The 25,479-nt window shown below is 40.0% G+C and overlaps 1 protein-coding gene across 5 annotated transcripts in view; it reads left to right on the top strand.

The window, feature by feature from the left end:
* The window catches only part of ubr5 (ubiquitin protein ligase E3 component n-recognin 5), a gene marked incomplete in the record, with an annotated part of 43,090 nt that overhangs the window by 13,668 nt on the left and 3,943 nt on the right, over nt 1-25,479 (top strand). For 2 of the 5 annotated variants that reach the window (XM_014023513.1, XM_014023509.1), the window contains 47 exon segments: nt 186-397; nt 1,063-1,179; nt 1,333-1,443; nt 1,566-1,720; nt 3,151-3,268; nt 4,245-4,429; nt 4,553-4,662; nt 5,223-5,335; nt 6,351-6,497; nt 6,592-6,703; nt 6,791-6,945; nt 7,021-7,218; nt 7,377-7,587; nt 7,748-7,874; nt 8,070-8,221; nt 8,339-8,434; nt 9,708-9,831; nt 10,080-10,177; nt 10,492-10,649; nt 10,786-10,877; nt 11,066-11,212; nt 11,427-11,545; nt 11,676-11,802; nt 12,927-13,056; nt 13,200-13,360; nt 13,672-13,911; nt 14,146-14,269; nt 14,379-14,490; nt 14,565-14,696; nt 15,538-15,795; nt 16,388-16,656; nt 17,439-17,650; nt 17,765-17,998; nt 18,141-18,214; nt 18,296-18,468; nt 18,970-19,122; nt 20,337-20,554; nt 21,184-21,304; nt 21,415-21,787; nt 21,934-22,021; nt 23,790-23,934; nt 24,027-24,157; nt 24,242-24,302; nt 24,475-24,656; nt 24,738-24,822; nt 24,927-25,082; nt 25,431-25,479. In XM_014023513.1, coding sequence (XP_013878967.1) covers nt 186-397; nt 1,063-1,179; nt 1,333-1,443; nt 1,566-1,720; nt 3,151-3,268; nt 4,245-4,429; nt 4,553-4,662; nt 5,223-5,335; nt 6,351-6,497; nt 6,592-6,703; nt 6,791-6,945; nt 7,021-7,218; nt 7,377-7,587; nt 7,748-7,874; nt 8,070-8,221; nt 8,339-8,434; nt 9,708-9,831; nt 10,080-10,177; nt 10,492-10,649; nt 10,786-10,877; nt 11,066-11,212; nt 11,427-11,545; nt 11,676-11,802; nt 12,927-13,056; nt 13,200-13,360; nt 13,672-13,911; nt 14,146-14,269; nt 14,379-14,490; nt 14,565-14,696; nt 15,538-15,795; nt 16,388-16,656; nt 17,439-17,650; nt 17,765-17,998; nt 18,141-18,214; nt 18,296-18,468; nt 18,970-19,122; nt 20,337-20,554; nt 21,184-21,304; nt 21,415-21,787; nt 21,934-22,021; nt 23,790-23,934; nt 24,027-24,157; nt 24,242-24,302; nt 24,475-24,656; nt 24,738-24,822; nt 24,927-25,082; nt 25,431-25,479 — 7,065 coding nt within the window. 5 annotated transcript variants of the gene reach the window in all.

Here is a 25,479-nt window from a genome sequence, read left to right as displayed (position 1 = left end):
ATTGTGAAAGTGACTCACCCTCAGTATATTTTAGACTCCCATTCAATCCTTAGTATTGCAACTGATTGACTTGCATTACAGCTATTCTAAAGACTATTTATCTCTATTTTTAAAAACATTTTGACGGGTCTTTCCCAGAGAGTGGCTTATTTCTATCCCACTGGTGTGACCTTATTGCATACCAGTTCTCCTTCTTCCCCTAGAGCGTGACTCGGAGCTGTTGCGTGAACGTGAGTCTGTATTGAGGTTACGTGAGCGCCGGTGGCTTGACGGAGCTTCATTTGACACCGAGCGGGGCTCCACCAGCCGTGAGGGCGAACCCAGCCTCGACAAGAAGAGCATCCCAGTCCAGAGTCCCGTTTCCCTGGGGGAGGAGCTTCAGTGGTGGCCTGACAAGGTAAGATAAGCATAAAAAAACACTTCCTGAAAACAGTTTTAGAAATGTTAGAAATGTCAGAATTGTAGCACCCTAACATTTAGATATGATGTTATTTAATTTGTTTGTTTTAACCTTTTTTTAACTGGTTAATTCAGAGGTAAAAACATTTTGATTAACACGATTTTCCAACTTAAGGAATCCGTTCAGTTGTTTTAATACTGTTCTTGTTGCACAGTATATGTAATACATAACTAAACCTATCTCAAAAAGTAAATAAATTGGTGTTTGGTAGATTATTTGTTGTGACAATGCTTCTTTGTAATAAATCTTACATTGTTGGAAGGTCTAATAATTTCCCTTTTTAAATGGTGCCACGTTTGTAAGGAATATGCATTTGTGGGATGAGCAGTAGAGTAGAGTATGTGCTGTGTGGACATGAAAAAATTGCCAAAACATTGTTACAACAAAGAAATCATTTGACACAAATTTCCTTACCTTTTGTGTCAAGTATATATAAGCTCTCACAGGACTCCATCCTTCTAATAATTAGTTCTTGATTTGTAATTCTTGTTGAACTGACATCGTCATTCTTTCATTTCCATGTTTGGGTCTTTGCTCTCTTATCATCCTTCTTATCTTTTCACATTTATTTGTTATTTGGACACCTGTATGTTCTTTTCCAGGACGGTGTGAAGTTTGTGAGCATTGGAGCCATGTTCTCAGAGCTCATAGCTGTGAGCTCCAAAGGAGAGCTTTATCAGTGGAAGTGGAGCGAACCAGAACCCCACAGGAATGCACAGGTGAAGGATTACACCAGCATGAATGGAACTACCAAATACACATGAAATACAATGCTCATTTATCTGTATTGCATTAAGCCTACTGGTTAATAAAAAATCACATTGTTTATAGAGCACGCTTGTGTTTAACTTATTTGTCATTTGTGGCACCAGAATCCTTCCATTCATCACCCTCGTGTATCCTTCCTGGGCCTGGCTAATGAGAAGATTACCTTACTGGCTGCCAACAGCATCAGAGCTACTGTAGCAACGGAGTCCAACAAGGTTGGTTCACTGTTTCTTATATAAGGACACTTGTGCAGCCTGAGGACATTGACTGTGTTCAAATATGACACCTTTACTTAATAAACTGTTACTTAACTGCACTAATTGTGTGTGTTGTGAAGGTGGCCACCTGGGTGGATGATACTCTGAGCACAGTAGCCTCTAAACTTGAGCACAGCGCTCAGGCTTTCCCTGAGCTACAGGGGGAGCGCATGGTGTCCCTGCACTGCTGTGCACTTTACACGTGTGCACAGCTGGAAAATAGCCTCTACTGGTGGTGAGGAAAAAACATTTTTTATRTTTGTTAAACTGGAATGTAAATCTTTGCTGTGTTAATTTGTTATAACTGTAAAAAAAGAACTGAATTGCTACCAGATATGTTGGTGATGTTTTTCCCTACCTGTAATGTTGGACGTTATTATGAAAGCATTTAATTTTTTATCTGAATCGGCCACTTGTTTTGTCATGAATGGCAACAGACCTAACTAAACAAATTAAACAAAAAATACATTGACTTAATTCCATTTTTTTTCTTTGTCTAGTTTCTATCAATTAATGTAACTCCTAAAGTCTTCACCAAGTAATTTATTTATGAAATAAGTTTGTCCTTTTAAAGGGATCCCCAATTAGTTGTAACATTAGACTTTGTTTGATAAACATATATTTTAACTGTAAAATAAAAACTGTAAAAATACCGTAGGCTATTTAGTTTTTATAATTTTTGAAAATATATTTTAACACAGACRGAGCCATTTTATTTACACGCAAAGCATTCTGGGTAAATGATGACGTGGATAGGTCCTCGGTGTGAGCGAGCTATATCCACCCTGAAGGTTAATCTTGGACAATATCTGACGATCGACTCTTTTAAATGAGGCTGCCCAACGACCACAGTACCTGCAGCGGGAGGAGCGCGCGCCACATCACATGGTGATGCAGCGAGGCGACTGTCAGTACAGGTGAAGTCAGTGCTCCAGTGGGACGCACAAAAACCCCCTGAGTCTGGACCTCATTTCTCCTGCGGTCATAGCGCAATACTGTCTCCTTGTACAGTGGGGAAGTGCTGTGGGAAAGGCTGACAGTCAGACTCATTCCCAAAAAAAAACAAAAAAAAACGGGATGATTGTCACCCCGCCGGAGCGTGCATAGATTAAACACATGGAGTGCAGAAAAAGTAATATGCAAAGTTTGTAGAAAGGAATAAATACAAGCAATTTGTTTTACCACATTAAAATGAAGCAGATGATTCCAAACACATCCAAATGGAGGCAGATTATTTTGTGTGTTATATCTGTCTGCCTGTCTGTCTATATATCTAAGTATATATATCTCTGTAAACGCTCTGGTTTTATTTAAAAGAGCCAATCGTCAGATATTGTCCGAGATTAACCTTCAGGGTGGATATAGCTCGCTAGCAGCCTCGCACCGAGGACCTATCCACGTCATCATTTACCCAGAATGCTTTGCATGTAAATAAAAGGGCCCCGTCCGTGTAATATACTTTTAAACTTTTAGTTTAAAAATTCTAAAAACTAAACAGCCTACAGAATTTTTACAGTCTTTATTTTACAGTTAAAATATTTGTTTATCAAATAAAGGCTAATGTTACAACTAATCGGGGATCCGTTTAAAGAGACACTTGTGTTATAATGTAAAGAGAGAGGTTTGCTTGTGAAAAGTCTGACACTTTATTACATTTTTCTGCAGGGGTGTTGTGCCTTTTAGTCAAAGAAAGAAGATGCTTGAGAAGGCCAGAGCCAAGAACAAAAAGCCAAAGTCCAGCGCTGGCATCTCCTCCATACCCAACATCACTGTGGGAACACAGGTAAGAAAATATTCAAGTTACTTTTCTGCAGAGATGTGCGCAAGTCCAAGTCAAGTCTGAAGTCTCTTGACATCAAGTCTGAGTCTCGTTGCATGTATTGCTTAACTGGCAGTTTGATCAAAGATATTGTAACTATCCTAGATTATATTCTATAATACTATGTTTTAATCAAATATTAAAACAAAATATTAGGTTTTAATAATACTATTAAAACATAATACTGCTTTAAAAATACAGGGTTAAGGTTGAAATAACAATCAAGCATTTAGAGTATTGTTAACTGTATTTTGCATTTGTAGTCTTACAAAAGCAAACTGTAATCATACTATAATTATATCTTTCCACTGACAAAGAACAAATCCAACAAGTCTGCTGTTGGTTTTATAATAAAATACCAGAAAAATATATTTTTTAATGGATAAAAGCATGTCACTGAAGATGATGAACCAGAATCCTTGAAGTAAAAGAGCTGCACAAGTCATCACAAAAACAAATTTTGGATTTGGACTCCACACACTTTGCATTTTACCAGTCTCTTGTCATGGCGTTGAATAAAGTCTCTGTAAGCAAAACTTATAATGAATGGCAGAGAAGCTGCCTACTGCAATACACCAGCCATGCTGAAGCTCTGTCACGTAGGATACGCGTCATTAACATTGGACGACGCTGGCCCCTCCCATTCTCAGGCGAGGGGGAGCGGAGCATGGATGTGTATTGAGGGGGTGAGCATCGTGAGCCGATCAGTGAAAAGACTTGCGTTGTTCGTGCGTCTAAAACCACGAGTCCAAGTCAAGTCTCAAGTCTTTAGGGTCCAAGTTGGGACTTAAGTGCGACTCAAGTCTAAGTCCGAATCATGAGTCCCCATCTCTGCTTCTCTGTCAAACTGACTTCAGCATCATCTTTGAATCTTTATTAAGAATATTTGTGCTTTAAGTGTTGGTGGTGATGTAAATAAACGACGGGGTTCCTCCTTCAGGTGTGTCTGAGGAATAACCCCCTCTACCATGCCGGTGCAGTGGCCTTTTCTGTCAGTGCCGGGATTCCCAAAGTAGGCGTCCTGCTGGAGTCGGTTTGGAATATGAACGACAGCTGCAGATTCCAGCTGCGCTCACCAGAGAGCCTCAAGAACATGGAGAAAACCACAAAGACCCAGGAAATCAAGTCAGTCTCATTTTCTTTAGCATTGCATCTGAACAGTGTTCAATCATTAGTTAGATTCAGTACGGTTTGAGTGATGTAATTTATTTTTGCTGCTGTTCTGTATTTCTCCTCATACTCTTTTAGAATGGAAAGTAAACCGGAGCTGGTGAAGACTGAGATGGGTCCTCCTCCATCCCCTGCTTCTACCTGCAGTGATGCTTCTTCCATTGCTAGCAGTGCCTCTCTGCCCTACAGTATGTGCTGTCTCTTCCCTCTTTGTCGTCTTTACAACTCTCAAGACTTGACTTTCCTTTCCTCTGGGCACAAAACCAATTTCTTCCTCACTCTTTGCTCTCATTAGTCCTTCGACTTTGAGGCAGATGGTGCACAGGCTTTTATCAGCAACTTTTTTTTGCAGCCTGTGTCCTGTGAAGGAAATGTGGTCGACTCGCAGTATATTTATACTTTTTATCATATGAACTATATGGCAAGCTGTCAAGTATGATGTTTTATTGTTTTAATACTCTTACTGGTTCTGTTTTTAATTAATTTGGTCAGCAGTACTTTTTATGGCCATAATTAGTCTAATAGTGTACCTTCAATTCTATCAATATACTGTAATAGCTACTGCTGATTTTTCTTGTAGGTGGTCTTAATTGTAGGCCGGGAGTCAGGACCTGGAGCTAGTGGAGTGTGTCTATAGAACTAACTTTATTATGTGCATTTACAGTTCTCCACTTTAGAAAAGACTGTATTTTTCCATAATATTATTTGCTTAAAATATTTAAAAGTATATATTCTCTATTAATTTTAGAACGGAGGCGTTCCACCCCAGCTCCCAAAGAGGAAGAGAAGGTGAACGAGGAGCAGTGGCCTCTCAGGGAGGTGGTCTTCGTGGAGGATGTCAAAAATGTTCCTGTGGGAAAGGTTGGTGAATCTGAAACATAAGTTGTTCTGTTTTCTTTCAGACTCACCAGCATGTCTTGAGTTCATTTCGTTTTTGGGTGATTAGTTCAAAATGAAATGTCATAAAATGTAAATTGAAAGGAAGAATTGCAGAACTGGCTCCATTTCTTTTACATTCACTGTTTAAAATATCTTCATTTGTTGATGATTGAGTGCACCTGGGCAAATTAACTGAGCACAGAAATGTTTTTATAACACAAGATCCAAACAAAATCAAAGTTTACTTTAGAACTAACAAAAGCAAAACAGTTTTAGTATCGTTACAAAATAAATGTTAAACATCGCTCATGTTCAAAAGCTGACCGTAGAACCTCAGTAAATGAACTACATACAGTTAGGTCCATATCTGTTTGGACAAAGACGGTACATCACAATGAATTTTGAACAAAAGATTTCAGACGCAGTTGAAGTTCAGACTCTCAGCTTTAAGTGGGTTGAACAAAATGATTGTATAGAAATGTGAGGAACTTTTTAAAAACACAATCCCTTCATTTCAGAAACTTTGACCACATCTTCACAGTAAAATCTTCCAAATGCAAGCAGCACACCTCACATCAACTCCAGGGCTTTTATCTGCTTCATTGAGAATGACATTATGAACGAATTGTCCACAGCTGCCAATGAAATAGACTTTTTTTTATGTTTTATATTTAACACCTTTTTTTTTAAGATATGTCTGCTTCACCATTACAAGTTAACAGCTGGACCGGCCTGTTCACTGGCATATGTTCAGGCTGATAATTATTATGAAAAAAAAAATCTGCAAGTATCATTTAGTAAATCTCTTGTAGAAAATACAAAATTGGTTTAATTTCTATAACAGGATGCAGTGAAATTTTTTGAGGAATTGATGTAGATTAATTATAAACACTTGTATACAAGTTTTGTTCTGAAATTAAGTTTGTCTCTTGCTTATAGACAATTTGTTTTATCAGTATTTTCTTTTTTTTTTATTTTCTTCTTCAAACCATGACAGGTTCTGAAGGTGGATGGTGCGTATGTTGCTGTGAAGTTTCCTGGGACATCAAGTAGCATGAGCAACCAAAGCACTGCTGTTCCCACTGACCCGGACCCGTCATCACTGCTGCAGGATTGTAGGCTCCTCAGAATAGATGAGCTACAGGTACTTACTTGAATGATGTAGAAACATATTGCTGGTTTTAATCTCACAGTTTCATTTGAAGTCACTGTGGTTGTCTCCGACATCAAACTCATAGGTGGTGAAAACTGGAGGGACTCCAAAAGTTCCAGATTGTTTTCAGCGAACACCTAAAAAACTCTGTATCCCAGAGAAAGCAGAGATTCTGGCTGTAAACGTTGACTCAAAAGGTGAGGAGTTCTTTCAGGAACATTTATTCCCTGTTTTGTAACTTGGGTTACTTTTAAGCTGTGACTGTAATCATGTCTGTGTTCCAGGAGTCCATGCTGTGCTGAAAACTGGTAACTGGGTGAGGTACTGCATCTTTGACCTGGCCACTGGCAAAGCTGAGCAGGAAAATAACTTTCCTACCAGTAACCTGGCCTTTCTGGGACAAAGTGAACGCAATGTGGCCATCTTCACTGCAGGACAGGTGAACGTCTCCCAAGAGACATGTTTTATCAAAATCAAAGTGATCTAACATTAAACGCTAAATATTTCTTATCAGGAGTCTCCTATTATCCTTCGAGATGGAAACGGCACAATTTATCCCATGGCTAAAGACTGCATGGGTGGAATAAGAGATCCTGATTGGTTGGACCTGCCTCCTATAAACAGCCTGGGAATGGGGGTTCACTCTCTGGCCAATCTCCCATCGAACTCCACCATCAAAAAGAAAGCTGCTATTATTATTATGGCTGTTGAGGTAACCATTTCCCCCACAAATTATTAGATGTATAAAAATAAAACACTTTGTAGATGCATTTTATAGACTAATGATGTTTTACTCCAAATATTTGTCAAAGAATAAAAAGTGACAACGTTTAAATAAAAAAATTGAACAACATCTTGTTTATTTTTCAGAAACAGACATTGATGCAACATGTGCTGCGTTGTGACTATGAGGCTTGCCGACAGTATCTGATGAACCTTGAGCAGGCCTTCCTCTTGGATCAGGGCAGTCAGGCCCTCGGAGCACTTCTGAGTCATCGATGTGATGGAAACCGCAACATCCTCCACGCTGCAGTCTCCGTCTCCTTCCCTGTTAGCAACAAGGAGACCAAAGAGGAGGAAGGTAAGGCCTCTGGGTCAGGTTGGAATATCTGACTTCATTTATTAGATTTTTTGTTTACAGATGTTTAAATCAAACATTAGTGAACTTAAAAGCCTGTGTTTTTAAAACTGTCTGCTTCTTACTGACTCCTCTATGATAATGGTGCTCTTGTTTATTTCAGAAGCTGAAAGGTCAGAGAGAAACACGTTTGCTGAACGCCTGTCTGCTGTTGAAGCGATTGCCAATGCTATCTCTGTGGTATCGAGCAACAGCTCAGGAAACAGGACAGGCTCCTCCAGCAGCAGAGGGTAAATCATGTTGCATGTCTTTTTTTATGGTAGAGAAAAAATTTACAATAAATTAATTTCTGCTGAAAATCTGGTTTCACAGGAGTTGGTGCTGTCAGTCTCTCTACATGCACTTTCACCAGTGTCTTTATAGTACTTTGTGTCCTTTTTAATTTTCAAATTTATGAAATTAAACCAGAAATTGGTCATGAACAGGCTTCGTCTACGGGAAATGATGAGGAGGTCTCTCAGAGCTGCAGGTCTTGGCCGCCATGAGTCTGGACCTTCATCCAGTGACCATCAAGACCCAGTCTCTCCACCCATTGCTCCTCCAAGCTGGGTTCCAGACCCCCCACCAATGGACCCTGGTGAGCTTCTGTTTAAACTGGAACATTTGTGGAACACAGTTATATTCAGTTGTCCTCAAAGGACAGATTCATGGTCAGACTTTAGCTGATAATTGTGCTGATTTTTATAACCAACAGATGGGGACATTGACTTCATTCTAGCACCAGCTGTTGGTTCACTAACAACGGCTTCCTCTGGCAACAGCCAGGGACCCAGCACCTCCACCATACCAGGTATACAACTGTTAATCATTCAAAGAGAACATGAAAAAATAGGCATTTGTTTTGCAGTGTTTTCGTTGTTGTTTTTTTTACATGAGAGGTACTCCTAATAGGGATGGCATGATTTAAGATTCAATCGTCTATCGGCGATTGAAGAGTTGGAATGCGTTTTGATTTTTTTAAGGGCGATCTTTWTTAATTAAATGCTGTGCCAGGGATGTAAAATAACTTTTAAATGCGCCCTTCTCTGTAAATTAAAATGTTTTAATCATCATCATTGTGATCTGTACAAATGAGGGAATAAAATAACAGTGCTGCGTCTCTATTTTTTTCTTCTCTGAGTCGGAGCCAACATGCGCAGCTCCTTTTCACGTCTCTCCTCGTCATCTTCTTGCTTTGGTGCACCACAAATGACCCAAATAGAGCTATATTATAACGTTTAGTTACAAAATGAACAATCCATGACAATCATACATTTGAACAAATAACTTTAACCAGTTCTGAACCGGACCGGAGCGCAGTCCCTCAGCCCCGCTCATCCCTGTCACTCTGGGCTCTGTGTGCGGGTCGAACTTTTCACCCCCCTCCACATAAGAACTATATGGTGTGATTGGTCACAAGTTTGTGGGAGTGTTTGTGCTAAAAGCGCTCAGATGCTGCGTTTGCTTCAACCCCTCGCTTAAAAAGAAAAGGGAGAGAGAAAAAAGTGACTCGTTCAAACACCGACTACCAGGAAGCAGCGATTATAAAGATAGTCAAACGGCCAAAACCTCATAAAAGGGGATAAAATAGACTATTTTCACGGTGAAATCTGACTGATAAAAACTTTTGAGCTTAATCCTGGACCAGTTTGTGGATAAACAACGTTGAGTGACGAGTTTTAGACTTTTTTTCTTTTTTTTTTTCCGCATTGGATTCACTCCGGGTAGAAATCCCGGGGGGTCTCAGGAACTCTGAAAGGTGTGCGAACACGAACGCTGAATAACCACAGAATTTACAAGCGACTTTAGAAAAAAAGAAGCTGCCACTTATAATAAGTGGACCTGCTTGTTTTTTTTTCGTGCTCATTTTTTTAACAACGTAACTGCGCATGCCTTATCAGCTGATTGGATCGTCTATCGACGTTAGCCAGTGTCCATGATTTATGATCTGAAAATAGGGACAGTTTCCCATCCCTAACTCCTAATCGATTTATGTGCATTAGAAAATGAAAAGTTACAACTTCACACTATTAGCTCTGCATAAATTGTACCTGTGTGAATTTTCTTTTGTGTTTTTCTGTCAGGACCATCAACTGAGCCCTCTGTGGTTGAGTCTAAGGACAGGAAGGCCAATGCTCACCTCATCTTAAAGCTGATGTGTGATAGTGTTATTCTGAGGCCACACCTACGGGAGATGCTCTCTGCAAAGTGAGATTTTTTTATATATAAGCACAAATATAAGCATGTGATAAAAATATCAACTGTCTGCTTTATTGGCAATATTTTTTCTTCTTCTGTATTTATTCATTCAAAGACAAACTAAAGAATCTATATACAATAAAAACAAAACAAGTTATAAATTAAAGAGAACAGAAGGAGTCATATCTGCCCCTTTTTCCATAAATTAAATTTCTGTCTTTAATGCCTGTTTTTCATTTGCTGTGTCACATTGACAGGGATGCTAGAGGAATGACTCCATTCATGCTGGCTGTCAGTGGTAGAGCCTACCCAGCAGCYATTACTGTGCTGGAAGCTGCTCAGAAAATTGCCAAGAGTAAGTTATGATGTTGGCGTTTCACCGTTAACTGGTTTTGTTATTTAGAGAGTGTTTTYACATTGATTACAAATCTGGATTAAATACCTAGCATGTCTAACTCTAGTCAAACCACTGAAACAGAAAGGTGTTTTCAGCCAGCCAACAAACAGATGAATGAATTCTGAGAAAGCAACACATTTTCTGTCAAATGAATGTTAGTTTATAGTGGTTAGTTGATAGTTACGTGAATCTTGATCTGTTCTGTTACCCTGCTTCTCTGGTTTTCTGTCTCTTTCCTGACTTTTTATTGTATTTCTTGTTCCTGAACACAGTGGGTGACCCCAGCATTGCTGAGAAAGAAGATGCAGATTCTGTGTTCATGGAAATGATTTGTCCCTCGGGAACCAACCCAGATGATTCTCCACTTTATGTCCTCTGTTGCAACGACACCTGCAGTTTCACCTGGACCGGAGCTGAGCACATTAACCAGGTCAGCCCCACAGGATACTATTACATGGAAATAGGGTCCTAACAGGAGGGAAAGTATTGTGTATCTAAGATGTATTGTGTTCATTGAAGATTTTCTGACCCCCACTGAGATTTTTTTTAACACTGTTTGTATTTAGGACATCTTCGAGTGTCGGACATGTGGACTGCTGGAGTCTCTCTGCTGCTGCACCGAGTGTGCCCGAGTGTGTCACAAAGGACACGACTGCAAGTACGAATTGTTTTCTAATCAACTCTGTAAACATTTCAGTCCCTCCTGTCATCACTCATAATTAGGGGTGGGAGTCCTCAGGCACCTTGTGATTTTGATATGATTCAGAGAGCAAGAATGAATTTACAACCAGCACTCATGCTCATTATTATTTTTCCCATATATGATTTAACTTCGTTGTTTCTTAGGCTGAAGAGAACTTCTCCTACAGCGTACTGTGACTGCTGGGAGAAATGCAAGTGTAAAACACTGATAGCCGGCCAGAAGGCTGCTCGGCTGGATCTGTTGTACAGGTTACTCACAACTACAAACTTGGTCACTACACCGAACAGCAGGTAAGCTGTTTGTGCTGGACTTCATCTTTAGTCTACAAACTTTGTTCTTTATTTAATATTTGCTGGAAAGTTGGAGTAAAAGTCTAAACTACTGTTGTTTTATATCAAGCTGGATATCAACACTAATGGATGTTGATCTACTTTATAATGTAATAAGTTTGATTTCCAAATAAGCGAGGTGTGATTGTTCTGTCTGACTTGTTTCTGTATGCAGAGGGGAGCATATTTTATTATTCCTGGTTCAGACTGTAGCCAGACAAAGCGTTGAGCACTGTCAGTACAGGCCGCCACGCATAAGAGAAGACCGGAACCGCAAATCTGCTAATGCAGAAGGTATGTGCACTTTCATGCATTTACCCACTTTTTTTTTTTTTACATTCAATAAAGTCATATAAAATTCTGCTTTGTTTTGATTTCTCCTCCCAAACTATTACTAAAACCTACAGCTGTTGTATTTTTACAGACTCTGACATGCCAGATCATGACCTTGAACCTCCTCGGTTTGCTCAGCTGGCTCTGGAGAGGGTCCTGCAGGACTGGAACGCCCTCAAGTCTATGATCATGTTTGGTTCTCAGGAAAACAAGGATCCGTAAGTATTAAAACCAAATTTTACTTTAGTTTCAAATTTTACTTTAGTTTCTTAGGAATGAGCAGCTTACATCATGTGATTTTTCATTTAGGTCCATATCTATTTGAACACACAGTTTGTTTTTACCTGTTTACCGAAATATATTCAAGTTATAGTAATATATTGGATATAAAATCCAGACTTTCAGCTTTCATTTGAGAATATCCACATTAAAATTGGATGAAGGGTTTAGAGTTCAGCTCATGTGCCCACCTTATTTTAAAAGGACCAAAAGTAAATGAACAGTTGACTCAAAGGCTCATGGGCAGATGTGGGCCATTCCTTCATTATATCATTCTCAGTGAAGCAGATAAAAGGCCTGGAGTTGATTTGAGGTGTGGTGCTTGCATCGGACTTGTGACTTGCCCCAGTGACTGCTGGATATGGCCACCAGTGACTCCTGTGTCCCTGGTGGATTCAGATCCTTCTTGGCTGCTCAGTTACAAAAAAAATTATTTTTTAATCACTATTGAAGTCCCAATTATTTAACTTAGTTACTCTTTGAGTTTGTCTGTGTATACCAAAAGTACAACCAATGTCAAGTTTTTGATAACTTTCATTTAAACTTAATTAACAAAAGTTTTTTTTTTAGAATTTACTCTATTTCATAGTCATATCAACTTTAAAATATAATTATTTTATTCTAACAGTGTCTTGTTTGACTCTCTTTCAGTTGCCTCAGCTTGGAGTTAAATAGGTGTTGCTCTGTTTTTACTTAGAGGGATATATTTTATACAAACAACTACAAAGCCTCTAAGGAGCTCACATTTCACTGTTGTGTTTTTATGTGGAGGAGTTTGCTGAAAGTATTAGCTAACATTAACTCGCATTTGCATCTTTAAATCTGAAAGTTCAGGTTGTCACATTTTGCGGTTTCTGTCAAAGATGTGCAAATATGACAAAACGTACTAAGAAAATGTTCTTCCAAAGCATTTGCACTATTTAGTTTTAGTTCTACTAAAACCTTTAGTGGTAATTGTCATGAGTTCTATGTTGAAACTGCTGAAGCTGAATTATGTTTGATTCTGACTTGACGACATCTTTGGTGAAATCTCAAATATTGACTCGTTCATTCTGTTTCTCAGACTTAGTGCCAGCAGCAGAATTGCCCACCTCCTGCCTGAAGAACAGGTGTACTTGAATCAGCAGAGTGGCACCATTCGTCTCGACTGTTTCACACACTGCCTCATCGTCAAGTGTGCTCCTGACATCACTGTAAGCCCAGCTCAAATCAGGCTCTGCCTCTAATTTATGCAACTCTATTTACACATTTGTCTTAGTTCATATGACTCTATTTTATATTTATGTGTATTTTATTTATGTTTCATTTTAAAACGGTTTATTTTTCCCGCTCTTAGTTTATAGATACGTTACTTGGAACTTTGGTGAAGGAGCTGCAGAACAAATATACTCCGGGCCGGAGAGAGGAGGCCATCACTGTCACCAGGAGGTTCCTGCGTTCCGTAGCTCGGGTCTTTGTTATCCTCAGCGTAGAGATGGCCTCATCCAAAAAGAAGAAGTAAGAACACAATAGGTTTATTACCTTTACAAATTAGAGATATTATCTTGGAATTTACTTTAATATTTGTCCTGTTGTAGTACAATATGGTTGATTCCAAAGGTGTGTATTTACACAGTGATTTGAATAATTTTTGCAAAAGTTGGAATTATTTTTTGTAAAACAAATAAAGGTAGCAACAAAGCACCTGTCATAAAATGATTGCATTTAAATATATTTTGTTTGACCGTCCTAGGAAAACGTCGTCTACACTTTGTTTTTCCTTTTTTTTTTATTGCCGCTAACATTCAGTTTTATTTTCCCTCACATAGCAACTTCATCCCCCAGCCGATTGGGAAATGTCGGCGCGTGTTCCAGGCTTTGCTGCCCTACGCTGTGGAGGAGTTGTGTAACGTGGCAGAGTCGCTCATCGTGCCAGTGCGGATGGGCATCGCAAGACCCACAGCTCCTTTCACTTTGGCCAGCACAAGCATAGATGCAGTTCAGGGCAGCGAGGAACTGTTCTCTGTTGAACCCCTACCTCCAAGACCCTCACCGGACCAGTCCAGCAGGTTGGTCAAAAATAGTCCAAATGTCCGTATTGTTTTGCAGAATATATGTATATGTAAGTAATCTGGATATGAGTTTATTATTAATCCTTTATTTTACCAGGAGAGAAAACTCATTGAGGATTAAAAATTTGCCCTGGCCAAAACTGGCAACAAAAACATTTGAGGAAAATAAATTGTTTGACTTTTTAAGCTTTTTCTCTTTCAACTTTAACTCCCTTGTTTTAATTTTTTCAGCTCGAGCCAAACGGTTGCCTCTTATATCATCAGGAACCCTCAGCCTCGCCGCAGCAGCCAGTCTCAGCCTGTCAGAGGAAGAGACGAGGAGCAGGACGACATCGTGTCAGCAGATGTAGAAGAGGTCAGCCTCCTCATTAATAACAGATAATCGAAAGAACTATGGATGCAAGTCGTTAAATAAGTATCAGCAGCAGAGTCTGTGTTGTAATCACGTGGCGTTTGTGTCTCAGGTTGAAGTTGTAGAAGGTGTAGCGGGGGAGGAGGACCACCATGATGACCAAGAGGAACAGGGAGAAGAAAACGCTGAGGCAGAGGGGCAGCACGATGAGCATGATGAAGATGGTGAGACTTTTTTAAAAATAGAATTTAAAGCATTTGTTGACTTTCCTATAATTAAATGTTTTCTTTGCTTTTAGGAAGTGACATGGAGTTGGACCTGCTGGCAGCAGCTGAAACGGAGAGCGACAGTGAAAGCAACCACAGTAATCAGGACAATGCCAGCGGCCGCAGGAGTGTCGTCACAGCAGCCACCGCTGGCTCTGAAGCAGGTTGGCCAGCAGCTGCTTTTATTTGGTCATTTTGAAACTAATCTGAAACGTTCCCCTCCATCACTCAGCTCTGCTCTTTTTAAAATACACCACCTCCTTTCAACTAGGAGCTTTAAAGCTCCAACAGATTGTTTTATAAAAGTGGCAGTTTTATAATAGACATCGGACCTCTTTTAATTTTTTACAATCAACTTTTAAGATTGGGGATTTGTTTGGAGAGCTAATGATACAACAGACAAAATGGTCCCTGGCTGAAAACTTGATGTATTTTATTTGCAGGCAGTAGGGTGTCCTTGGCATTTCCTATTTTTGGTATGAGCTCCTCTTTACTTCACTGCATACACAGACGTTAGGGCAAGAGTGATTTTGTAAAGTGCACACAGTGTCCCTCTGAGAGTTCCTTCAGTTTCTCATATTTTACTGCTATTGTCTCATTTTTAACTTATAGTCCTTCATCACAAGACTAATTCTTTTTATTTTTTTGTTCAAAAACAAACTAATTCTGACTTCAGAGTTTTTTGGTGTATGTTATCTCCCCGAAAATAAGTATGTTGTGTGTGTCTTACTAATAATGTTGGTGTCAGTGATGTTTCTTTAGCTGTTTATTTTCTTAGACGCTGACAAGAAAGGCAATTTAATTTTTTTGAGAAAATATTAAGTAAAAATGATGACAGGTTTCTGAATAATAATTGTAAGAGTTGTTCTGCTTTGTTGTGGTGTGATTAACTAACTTGCATCGCTGCCTGTCTGAATGTGAAATAMAAACCAAAGAAGAAGGAAGTGAAGGTGAACGTTGTCTTCAAACTTGTTCTTGTTTTTTTCTTTATCGCTCTTGTTAAAGGTGCCAGCAGTGTTCCTGCCTTCTTTTCAGAGGACGACTCCCAGTCCAACGACTCCAGTGACTCAGACAGCAGCAGCAGTCAGAGCGATGACGTCGACCAGGAGACATTCCTTTTAGATGAGCCGCTGGAAAGGACCACCAGCGCCTCACATGCTAACTCTGCAGCCCAGGCTCCTCGCTCCATGCAGTGGGCTGTTAGAAACACTCCCAGCCAAAGGGCGAGTGGAAGTGCTCCCTCCAGCTCTTCAACACCAGCTGGTCAGTGAGCAGCTGTGTGTGGAGAGTAATAAGTCTCACAATGGGAGATTCGAGCGAGAACATCAAGATTTGAATGCGTGCATCCAAATTAGAGAATTTCAACCAGAGATTTAACAACTTTCTGGACCTAACAGGTGCAGCTGTCACTTTAAACACACTAGACAGGCCTACCAGCCAATCAGAAAGAGGGTGGGGRCGGGACTTGGGTCTCAACAAACCCTTCATTCAGKTCCARCTGAAGTTTGAACGGTGCTCAGGACTTTTTTCCACTATCAACCCTGTTACTGGATTATTGAGGAAAACACATTTCTGACTTGGCACAATAGTTTATAAACCCCACAGTATTTTAAAACACTCTGGAAAAATACAGTGAAATATATTTATTGGTAGTTTGAAGTAAGCACTGCTTTATTTTCTGGATAAAATGTTATAAGTGTTAATAAACACTTGAATCTTGTGTGTGCATGCTCCCATTGTGAGACTTGCTTCTCTTCATAGCTGTGTGTTTTTGCTACAAGTTCACAGTTTCCGGGGTCTTCACAGAAAACAGGTGTATAAATTTCACCTCTTATGTTTCTTGTCTCTGAAATAGCGAGCTCCACAGGCTTGATCTATATCGATCCTACCAATCTGCGCCGTTCCAGTGCAATCAGCTCCAGTGCAGCAGCGGCAGCAGCAGCTCTGGAGGCCAGTAACTCCAGCAGCTACTTGACGTCTGCCAGTAGCCTGGCTCGTGCCTACAGCATCGTCATCAGGCAGATCTCAGACCTYATGAGTCTGATTCCAAAGTACAACCATCTCGTCTACTCTCAGTATCCTGCAGCTGTAAAGCTGTCCTACCAAGATGCAGTCAACCTGCAGGTAAGAAAGTTTAGATTTAATTTCTGTGCAACACACAAGAATAAATGTTCAGATCTGTTCAAACATTAAAGGTCATCAGTGTTAAATCACCAAATAAATAAATAAATAACTAAATAAACAAAAATTGAACCTAGCCACMTTTAAAATATGATGAAAATTGGTACATTTTTCTTTTGTGATCCCACAGCACAGTCTCTCAAATTTTAGGTCAATCAGACCAGTGGTTCCAAAGATATGGCCCCCCAAATTTAGGATTTTCTGCAAAAATGAGTACATCTGCCTATTTTCAACCCTAATTATCTCAGGAACTACTKGGTCTATTTTCAATAACCTGGGTATCATTGGAAAGGGAGTTTGATAAGAATTCCAAATCTAGCCTAGATAACAAATAAGGGTCTAAATTTCATGAAAAGGTCAGTTTAATGTAATTTTTTAAAAACTGGATTAAAATGGCTTTGGAATGTATATCATATTTGTTTTCACAATGACGCCAAGTTGGTGAAAACTTGTAGTTCCTGAAATAATTAGGGTTGAAAATATGTGGATGTGCCCTTTTTTGCAGAAAATCTGAAATTTCGGGGGGCACTACCTTTGTAACCTTTGCTCTGACTGAACTAAACTTTGAGATCTTGTGCTTCGAGATCACAATTGACAAATGAGCCAGTTTTCTTGAATGTGTCTGGGTTAAAAGCAGTGGGTGATTTGAGGTGGTTTGCCCCTAAATAAAAGTCTGCTKGAGCAAATTGTGAACATAAAGAGTTTAACATTACTGTGTTCCTCAGAATTATGTTGAAGAAAAGCTGATTCCAACCTGGAATTGGATGGTGTCCATCATGGATTCTACCGAGGCCCAGTTGCGATACGGCTCAGCTCTGTCATCAGCCGGAGACCCGGGTCACCCCAGTCACCCGCTTCACGCCTCTCAGCACTCTGCTCGCAGAGAACGCATGACCGCTCGAGAGGAGGCCAGCCTCCGCACTCTGGAAGGCCGCAGGTACAGATTATTGTTTTTATGTGTTTAAAATCAGAAAGAAACCGCATTTACTCTCGTTGAGGCGGTCAGATTTTTTTTTTTTCACATGCTGACTTGTTTTTGTTTTACTTCCAGGAGAGCGGCCACTCTGTTGACCGCTCGTCAAGGCATGATGTCAGCACGTGGAGACTTCCTGAACTACGCACTGTCTCTGATGCGCTCTCACAACGATGAGCATTCTGATGTGCTTCCTGTCCTGGACGTGTGCTCTCTGAAACATGTGGCCTACGTTTTCCAGGCCCTGATTTACTGGATAAAGGCCATGAACCAGCAGACCACCCTGGACACCCCACAGATGGATAGAAAGAGGTGAATGTCAACAGTGAGGAAGAGGAAGGATTGTGATTATTGTATTTGTTCAATAAAGAGAAAAGAAGTAGATTTAGTTGATTTATTACTTCTAGTTAAACAGTTTTTTTCGATTTAGATGTAATTATTTTTTTACATCTAGGAATCGAGAGATTTTGGAGCTTGGTTTGGACAATGAGGATTCTGAGCATGAGAACGATGAGGACACTAATCAAAGTAAGACAGAAAACTAAAATTTAATACTTTAGAATATTGTGTATAATACGGACMATACAATGACTGTCTGTTTCACCACAGGTTCAACTCTTCAGGACAAAGATGAAGACCCAGTTTCATCTGAGACTGGTCAGAACCACCCTTTCTTTCGCCGCTCTGACTCCATGACCTTCCTGGGCTGCATCCCACCCAACCCCTTTGATGTTCCTCTCGCGGAGGCCATTCCACTGGCRGACCAGCCCCATCTCCTGCAGGTCAAAGAAGTGCCGTGCAGCTGTTTGCATAGAGGCTGATTCTTCCAAAAAAAATAAATAAAAAGGAGAGATTTAAAATGAGAAATGCTCTGAAAAAAATACTCTGTAATACAGCCTATTATTTGTCAGAGTACACCTTAATTACAATGTGGGTAAACTTTAATTGTTTAAGAGCCTGCCCAAGTCTGAGACTTCAAACGAGAAAAGCTTACAACTTTGTCATTGCATGATAACAATGCCACATCAGAAATAGCTCCAAAGCTGAAGCAAAGTTATACATTTGTGTAATATAAAAGACAGGTATTAAAAAAAGGTATTAATTTTAATTTTTATGACAAAGCTTCACTTACTTTATGACAACTGTAATGTATTATCAGCTACATACAGTAAATGCCARCATGACAGCATTTTGTTTGAAATATTTGGACAGTAGCCATTACATTATAAACATGTCACAGTGATCTTCATGGCATTAAGTTYATTCTGCTTCTCATCCAACAGCCTAATGCAAGGAAGGAGGATCTGTTTGGCCGTCCCTCACAGGGCTTGTACTCTTCCTCCTACATGACGACCAAAGGCCTGGCTGAGACCAGCGTAAACAGGAACTGCCTGGAGGTAAACATGGGCTCCTCTCTCCTCTCCTCCCCTTCCCAGGTATAAAACCCATCTTTATCAAACTCGCTGGCAGCTGTGAAACTCTTAACTTCCTTAAATACAAACACATAAGACAACGCTTACTCTTCACTCTGTAGGAAATAGCTGGGTTTCAGTCACATGGTTTTGATGACGCACAGTTTCAAATGGAGGGCAGGAAGTAAAATATCTATGGAAGAAACTTTTGTAGTCAGTATTGTACAGATTTAGATCCAGTTTCAAGACAAAGATACCAGCATTTAGTTCACAAATATGTCAGAAGTGACCATATCTCAAGAAGATGAATGAGTTTTTGACAGAATCTAAAGATTTACAGAATATCGAGGCTGTTTATCACAAACTACCTGGCCCTTCAGACGTATTACTGCATCAAACAGCAGAAGAAAACCTATAAAAGTCTGCTGGAGGCGAAAACCTTTTTTGTTAGTGGGTGAGTTCCCAACCTCCACACCAAACTGCTCCACAATAATTATAGTTGGTTTTGCCAGGGTGTGTTGTTCTTTTATTGTTTTATATGTTAAGATGCTAGCAGTAGCAGCTAACGTCAACAAACATGCAACACCAATGTCTTGTAGTGCTAGGGCAGCCTAAATTTCCAGATGAAGTCCATGACTCCCTGTAACTTTATCATTCTAAGTGGAACAGAGTTTTTGTCCCTTTTAACGGCCCATCAGAGGTCTGAGGTCCAAGACAGTTTCCTTGATTATTTCACTCGAGGTGACCCCTACGTGAGTAAATAAACTTCTTACAACAACCKAACGCTACATAAACACAGCCACTAAAAACAAGTTAGCTAACATACTCTGTAGTCGCTGTAGGCATTAGCAGACTGCTCCTCCTGACCACAGACGTCATCCTGTGAGCGTTCTACATTTCTCACCTTTGTGTATGACARTCTTTGTCACTCTAACAGCTCTTTTCCTTTTCTCAGTTAGAATAATAGGAGCAGCCATAAACAACACAACACTTGGCCATTATTCCAGACTGTAGATCCTCCACCACTTTCACTTCCTGCCCTCCATCTGCATGTCATGATTTTGCTGTGAAACCAACTTGTTAGAGATTTACTGATTTATCTCTTAAATGTGAAATATGGAACACGGTCATTTGTTTTCGGTCCTGATACTATTTTTCAGCATCACTCTGTCTTTACCTTTTTAAAACACAAAGTTGATGACATTACTAAAGAACAACWCTGAATCCTCCTACAACAGATCCTTCCCACCAAGATGTCTTACACMGCCAACCTGAAAAATGTCATGAGCATGGAGCTTGGCCAGCGGAGCGCTGAGAACCAGTCGCTGGGCGAACAGGAGCTGGAGKCTTCAAAACTGGGACCTTCACCACACGACCTCGCTGCTCAGCTAAAGAGCAGCCTGCTCGCAGAGATCGGCCTCACTGAGAGCGACGGTCCTCCTCTCCCATCATTTAGGTAACTGATGGCCAGTCATCTGGATGAGGTTTTAGGCTCCAGAAAACCATGTGACTTCTACAAGGTTTCTGCAGAGTCCTAAATGTCTAAATTTTTTAAATCCAAATTTTAGGTCTTAGGTCATCAATTGAATTATTGTTTCATCTTAARTTGTTTTAAATAGGTCTTAATTTTCTAACATCCATGTAATGCTACCTCAGATACTCAATAAAATGCTCCTGCAACACTTATGTATTGATTGAACATCGTTACAACTACAAACGTTCAACCTATATTGCAGCCAATCAGATTTTGTGTTATTGGCAAGTCCACGGAAATAGAAGAGGAAGAAAAATGCTAATTTAACAACACTAACTAATCGTCATACTAATAAAATGGTACATTAGATTAAGACTAAACATTTTTTTCTTTAGGTTAAAGTATTTTTGAATGTCTATTCAACCAAAAACTATCTTTTGTTAAAATTGAAAATGTTTGCTTACTGTGTTGAAAATTGCTGTTTGATAAACATGCGATTAATCGTGATGAATTAATTACAAGGTCTGTAATCAACCATATATTTCTTTAATTTCCTCCCAGCTCTAGTTTTAAGTTTTTATTAAACTGTTGGTTGTCCTCCATCTGTCCAGACCTCACTGCAGCTTCATGGGGATGATGATCTCACATGATATGCTTCTTGGCCGCTGGCGTCTGTCGCTTGAACTCTTTGGTCGTGTCTTCATGGAGGATGTAGGAGCAGAGCCTGGATCGGTATATTTTCATTTTGAACCAATGAAACAATGAGAGCTAATGAAATACTGATTGGTTAATTTAATAACAAMTAAATTTTGACTTAAATTGTTATTTTTTTAAAATCTCAGATTCTCACTGAGCTGGGTGGCTTCGAGGTGAAGGAATCCAAGTTCCGACGAGAGATGGAGAAATTAAGGAACCTTCAGTCTCGTGACCTGGCCCTGGAGGTGGACCGTGATCGGGACCAGCTAATACAGCAGACCATGCGCCAGCTGAATGCACACTTYGGCAGGCGGTGCACAACCACGCCCATGGCTGTACACCGGGTCAAGGTCACCTTTAAAGATGAGCCTGGAGAAGGCAGCGGCGTGGCCCGCAGCTTCTACACAGCCATCGCGCTGGCCCTCCTCTCCAACGATAAGCTGCCCAACCTGGACTGTGTTCAGAGTGTCAGCAAGGGCATGCAGGCCAGCAGTACGTGTCATCACGATTACAATTCAAGTATGACAATACATAGAAACTACTGCACATTATGGAATTTGATTTTGTTCTACGCTAAATGGTACTTCAGTGTTAATGAAAAKAATGGACTGCTTTATTGTATAAAGGAAAAAAAGCCTAACTGTGTTTGACATGTTGTTTGTTAGATCTAATGCAGCGTCTGAGGAACAGAGACCGAGAAAGAGAGAGGAGAAGTGGAGGACTTCGAGCGGGATCTCGGAGAGATCGAGACAGGTACGCTTCATCTACTCATATTGGTCAGAACATCATAAATGCTGTCAATCTGTAGGACGGACTGGCTGTAACATTGGATATTATTTGATAAACGTTTACTTCAAATGTAAAAATATATAGGCTGTTTAGTTCTTATTTATTTATTTATTTATTTATTTATTACCGTTGTTTTACCAGGCAAATCCCATTGAGATCACAAATCTCTTTTTTAAGGCAGGCCTGGTCCTGAAGGCAACCTATTGTACATGTTTTTGTGCTGTGGGGGGAACCAGAGTACCTGGAGAAAACCCACACAAGCACGAGGAGAACATGGAAACTCCGCACAGAAAGACCCCAGGTCCGAACCGGGGATCGAACCCAGGACCTTTTTGCTGTGGGGCGTCTGTGCTAACCACTGAGCCGTTGTGCTGCCAATAAATATCTAATATGAATTAAAAGAATTTGTTACATGGATGATAATATTTTATTATGGACTGACAAAGTGGAAAAGTGTCCTGTGGTCTGAGTCCAAATTTCAAATTGTTTCTGGAAATCATGGACGTGGTGTCCTCCAGACCAAAGAGAAATTGTCTGGATAGTTACCAGCTCAACATTCAAAAGCCAGCCTCTCTGATGGTATGGGGATGTATTMGTACCCATGGCATGGATAACTGTCACATCTGTGAAGGCTCCGTTAATGCTGGAAGCTACATCCAGGTTTAGGAGCAACATATGCTGCCATCAAAGCCACATTGTTTTCAGGGACGTCCTGCTGATTTCAGCAAGAMAATGAAGACAMATTCTGCASAGTGGGACCTAATTTCCYTCTGGGATCAAAGTATTTTTGAWATTKAATTGAAKTGAATGTTCCAACAGGGTGGCTTTGTAGTAAAAGACTGCAGGTACTAGACTGGCCTGCCTGCTGTCCAGACCTGTCTCGTATTGAAAATGTGTGGAGCTTTATGAAGCACAAAATATTAACAGAGACAGCGGACTGTTGAGAAACAGACATTGTTCATCAAACAAGAATGATATAATTCCAGCTCCAAAGCTTCAGCAGTTAGTGACCTCAGTTCACAAACACTKAWTSASTGTTAAAAGGAAAGCTGATGGATCACAGAGGGAAACATGACCATGTCCAGCTTTTTTAGAACGTGTTGCAGCATCAAATTCAAAGTGAGTGAATCTTTGAAAAAGACCAAAAGGTTTATCAGTTTGAACATTAAATATCTTGTCTTTGTAGTGGATTTAATTGTTTATAGGTTGAAAAGGWTTTGTAAATCATTGTATTCTGTTTTTATTTACGTTTGACACAACGTCCCAACTTTACTTGAATTAGGGTTATGTATGGCAAACTAGCATTATTAGATCGGGAGCATTATTAGCCTCGCACCAGAACACCTAGTAAATGTCCTCATTTACCCAGTATGCTTTGTGGTGGTACTAAAATGTTGCCGTCTGTGTATATTTGTTGTTTATAAAAACTAAACAGCCTACAATATTTTTACAGTCTTTGTTTTACAGTTGAAGTAAATATTTATTAAATATTTGTTACAACTAGTCAGGGTTCCTCTAAAGAACACTTGATGCTAAATAAATACCACCATGAACTTTCAGAGGTCTTGTGGAGTCCATGTCATGGTGGATCAGGGTTGTAAAGATGGCTCAAAAGAAACCTACTTAATATGGTGGTTTTTATGGCTGATGAATGTATGGCCCTCTTCTTATGACTTGGACAAGAAAATGTTTGTGTTTTAATTAAAAGACTGATATTTTTTGTGTGCTGCAGAGATTCCCGGAGGCAGTTGTCCATAGACACCCGGCCTTTCAGGCCCTCATCAGAGGGAAACCCCAGTGATGAGCCGGACCCTYTGCCTGCACACAGACAAGCCCTCGGAGAGCGACTGTACCCACGAGTTCACGCAATGCAGCCGGTAATTATCCCGCAGTAGTTTGAACTGTAATGTTTGAACCATTTGCATGCTTTTTATGATGGTATTAAGGCTAACCTCATGCTTCTCTGCAGGCGTTTGCCAGTAAAATTACAGGCATGTTGCTGGAGTTGTCTCCAGCTCAGCTGCTGCTGCTTCTAGCAAGTGAGGATTCTCTCCGAGCCCGAGTAGAAGAGGCCATGGAGCTTCTCATTGCACATGGAAGGTAAATTTAGCGTCACCACAACAACACATGCCCCTGACAATAAAACGGTTTTTAAACATGCATTTCACAAACTGTTTTTCTCAGGGAAAAYGGAGCCGACAGCATACTGGATCTTGGGCTTCCTGAGGCTTCAGAAAAGACACAGGTTAACAAAATTTTCTTTTAACTAAATAATCTTTTAAACRTGATCTTAGAGAAAGATTACCTTTTTATTTTTAAAAACTAAAGCTSTCTTGAGTCCTTGTCTACTTCATGGTTTATTAGCAGTTTTCTCATTTACAAAGTCCTCCCCTGTTTTTCTCGTTACGTGGGTACAGCAGCAGGAGAACCGTAAGCGTCACGGTTCAACACGCAGCGTGGTTGACATGGAGCTGGATGATCCAGATGACGGGGACGACAACGCTCCTCTTTTCTACCAGCCTGGYAAACGAGGCTTTTACTCGCCTCGGCCAGGCAAAAACACAGAGGCCAGGCTCAACTGTTTCCGTAACATCGGCAGGTAATTGAAAGATATTTACTTAACATTTGAGCTTATTTAAAAAGAACTACCGGTAATACGTTGACTTTTTTTTCTGTACAGAATCTTGGGGTTGTGTCTGCTGCAGAATGAACTCTGTCCAATCACACTGAACAGACACGTCATCAAAGTGCTGCTTGGTAGAAAGGTAAAATGTTTTGATATAAATATTGTATATTTGAAGCTAAAGTTCAAACCTGCTTCAGAATATTTTGCCCTTCAAGTTAATAAAACAGATTTTTGTTCCTGCAGGTCAACTGGCATGACTTTGCGTTCTTTGACCCGGTCATGTACGAGAGCTTGCGTCAGCTGATCCGTCATTCACAGACGGGTGAAGCAGATGCAGTATTTGCTGCCATGGATCTGGCCTTTGCCATYGACCTCTGCAAAGAGGAAGGAGCTGGACAGGTAACGGCCAACACTGCTGCTGTTAGCAAACGTAGATAAACACACTAGTGTCAGGTTTATCTTGTCCTGCCATTTTTAAGTTTTTGAATTTATAGAACTAAGACCAGTAAACTTAAAGCACTTTTTTTTAAAAAAAGTGTAAATTTCACAAATACAACAAAGAAATGTGAGGTTAAAACCTAAAATTATGCCACAGTACCGTTCTGTTGATAATTACGATAAAAAATGATCTTAATCRAAACTAAATTATTAATTTTAACAGTATTGAATGTCTGCATTTTATTGTTTAAATAATTTAAAATAAAAAGACTAAGGAATGGCTTTCTTTTTTTGTTGGTCGTCACACAGGTGGAGCTTCTGTCTGGAGGAGTCAACATGCCAGTCACTCCCATCAACG

This window comes from Austrofundulus limnaeus, unplaced genomic scaffold (assembly GCF_001266775.1).
Source record: "Austrofundulus limnaeus strain Quisiro unplaced genomic scaffold, Austrofundulus_limnaeus-1.0 Scaffold374, whole genome shotgun sequence".
Lineage (NCBI taxonomy): Eukaryota > Metazoa > Chordata > Actinopteri > Cyprinodontiformes > Rivulidae > Austrofundulus > Austrofundulus limnaeus.
The sequence above is the reverse complement of the archived record's forward strand: the minus strand, read 5'-3'. Positions and strand labels throughout refer to the sequence as shown.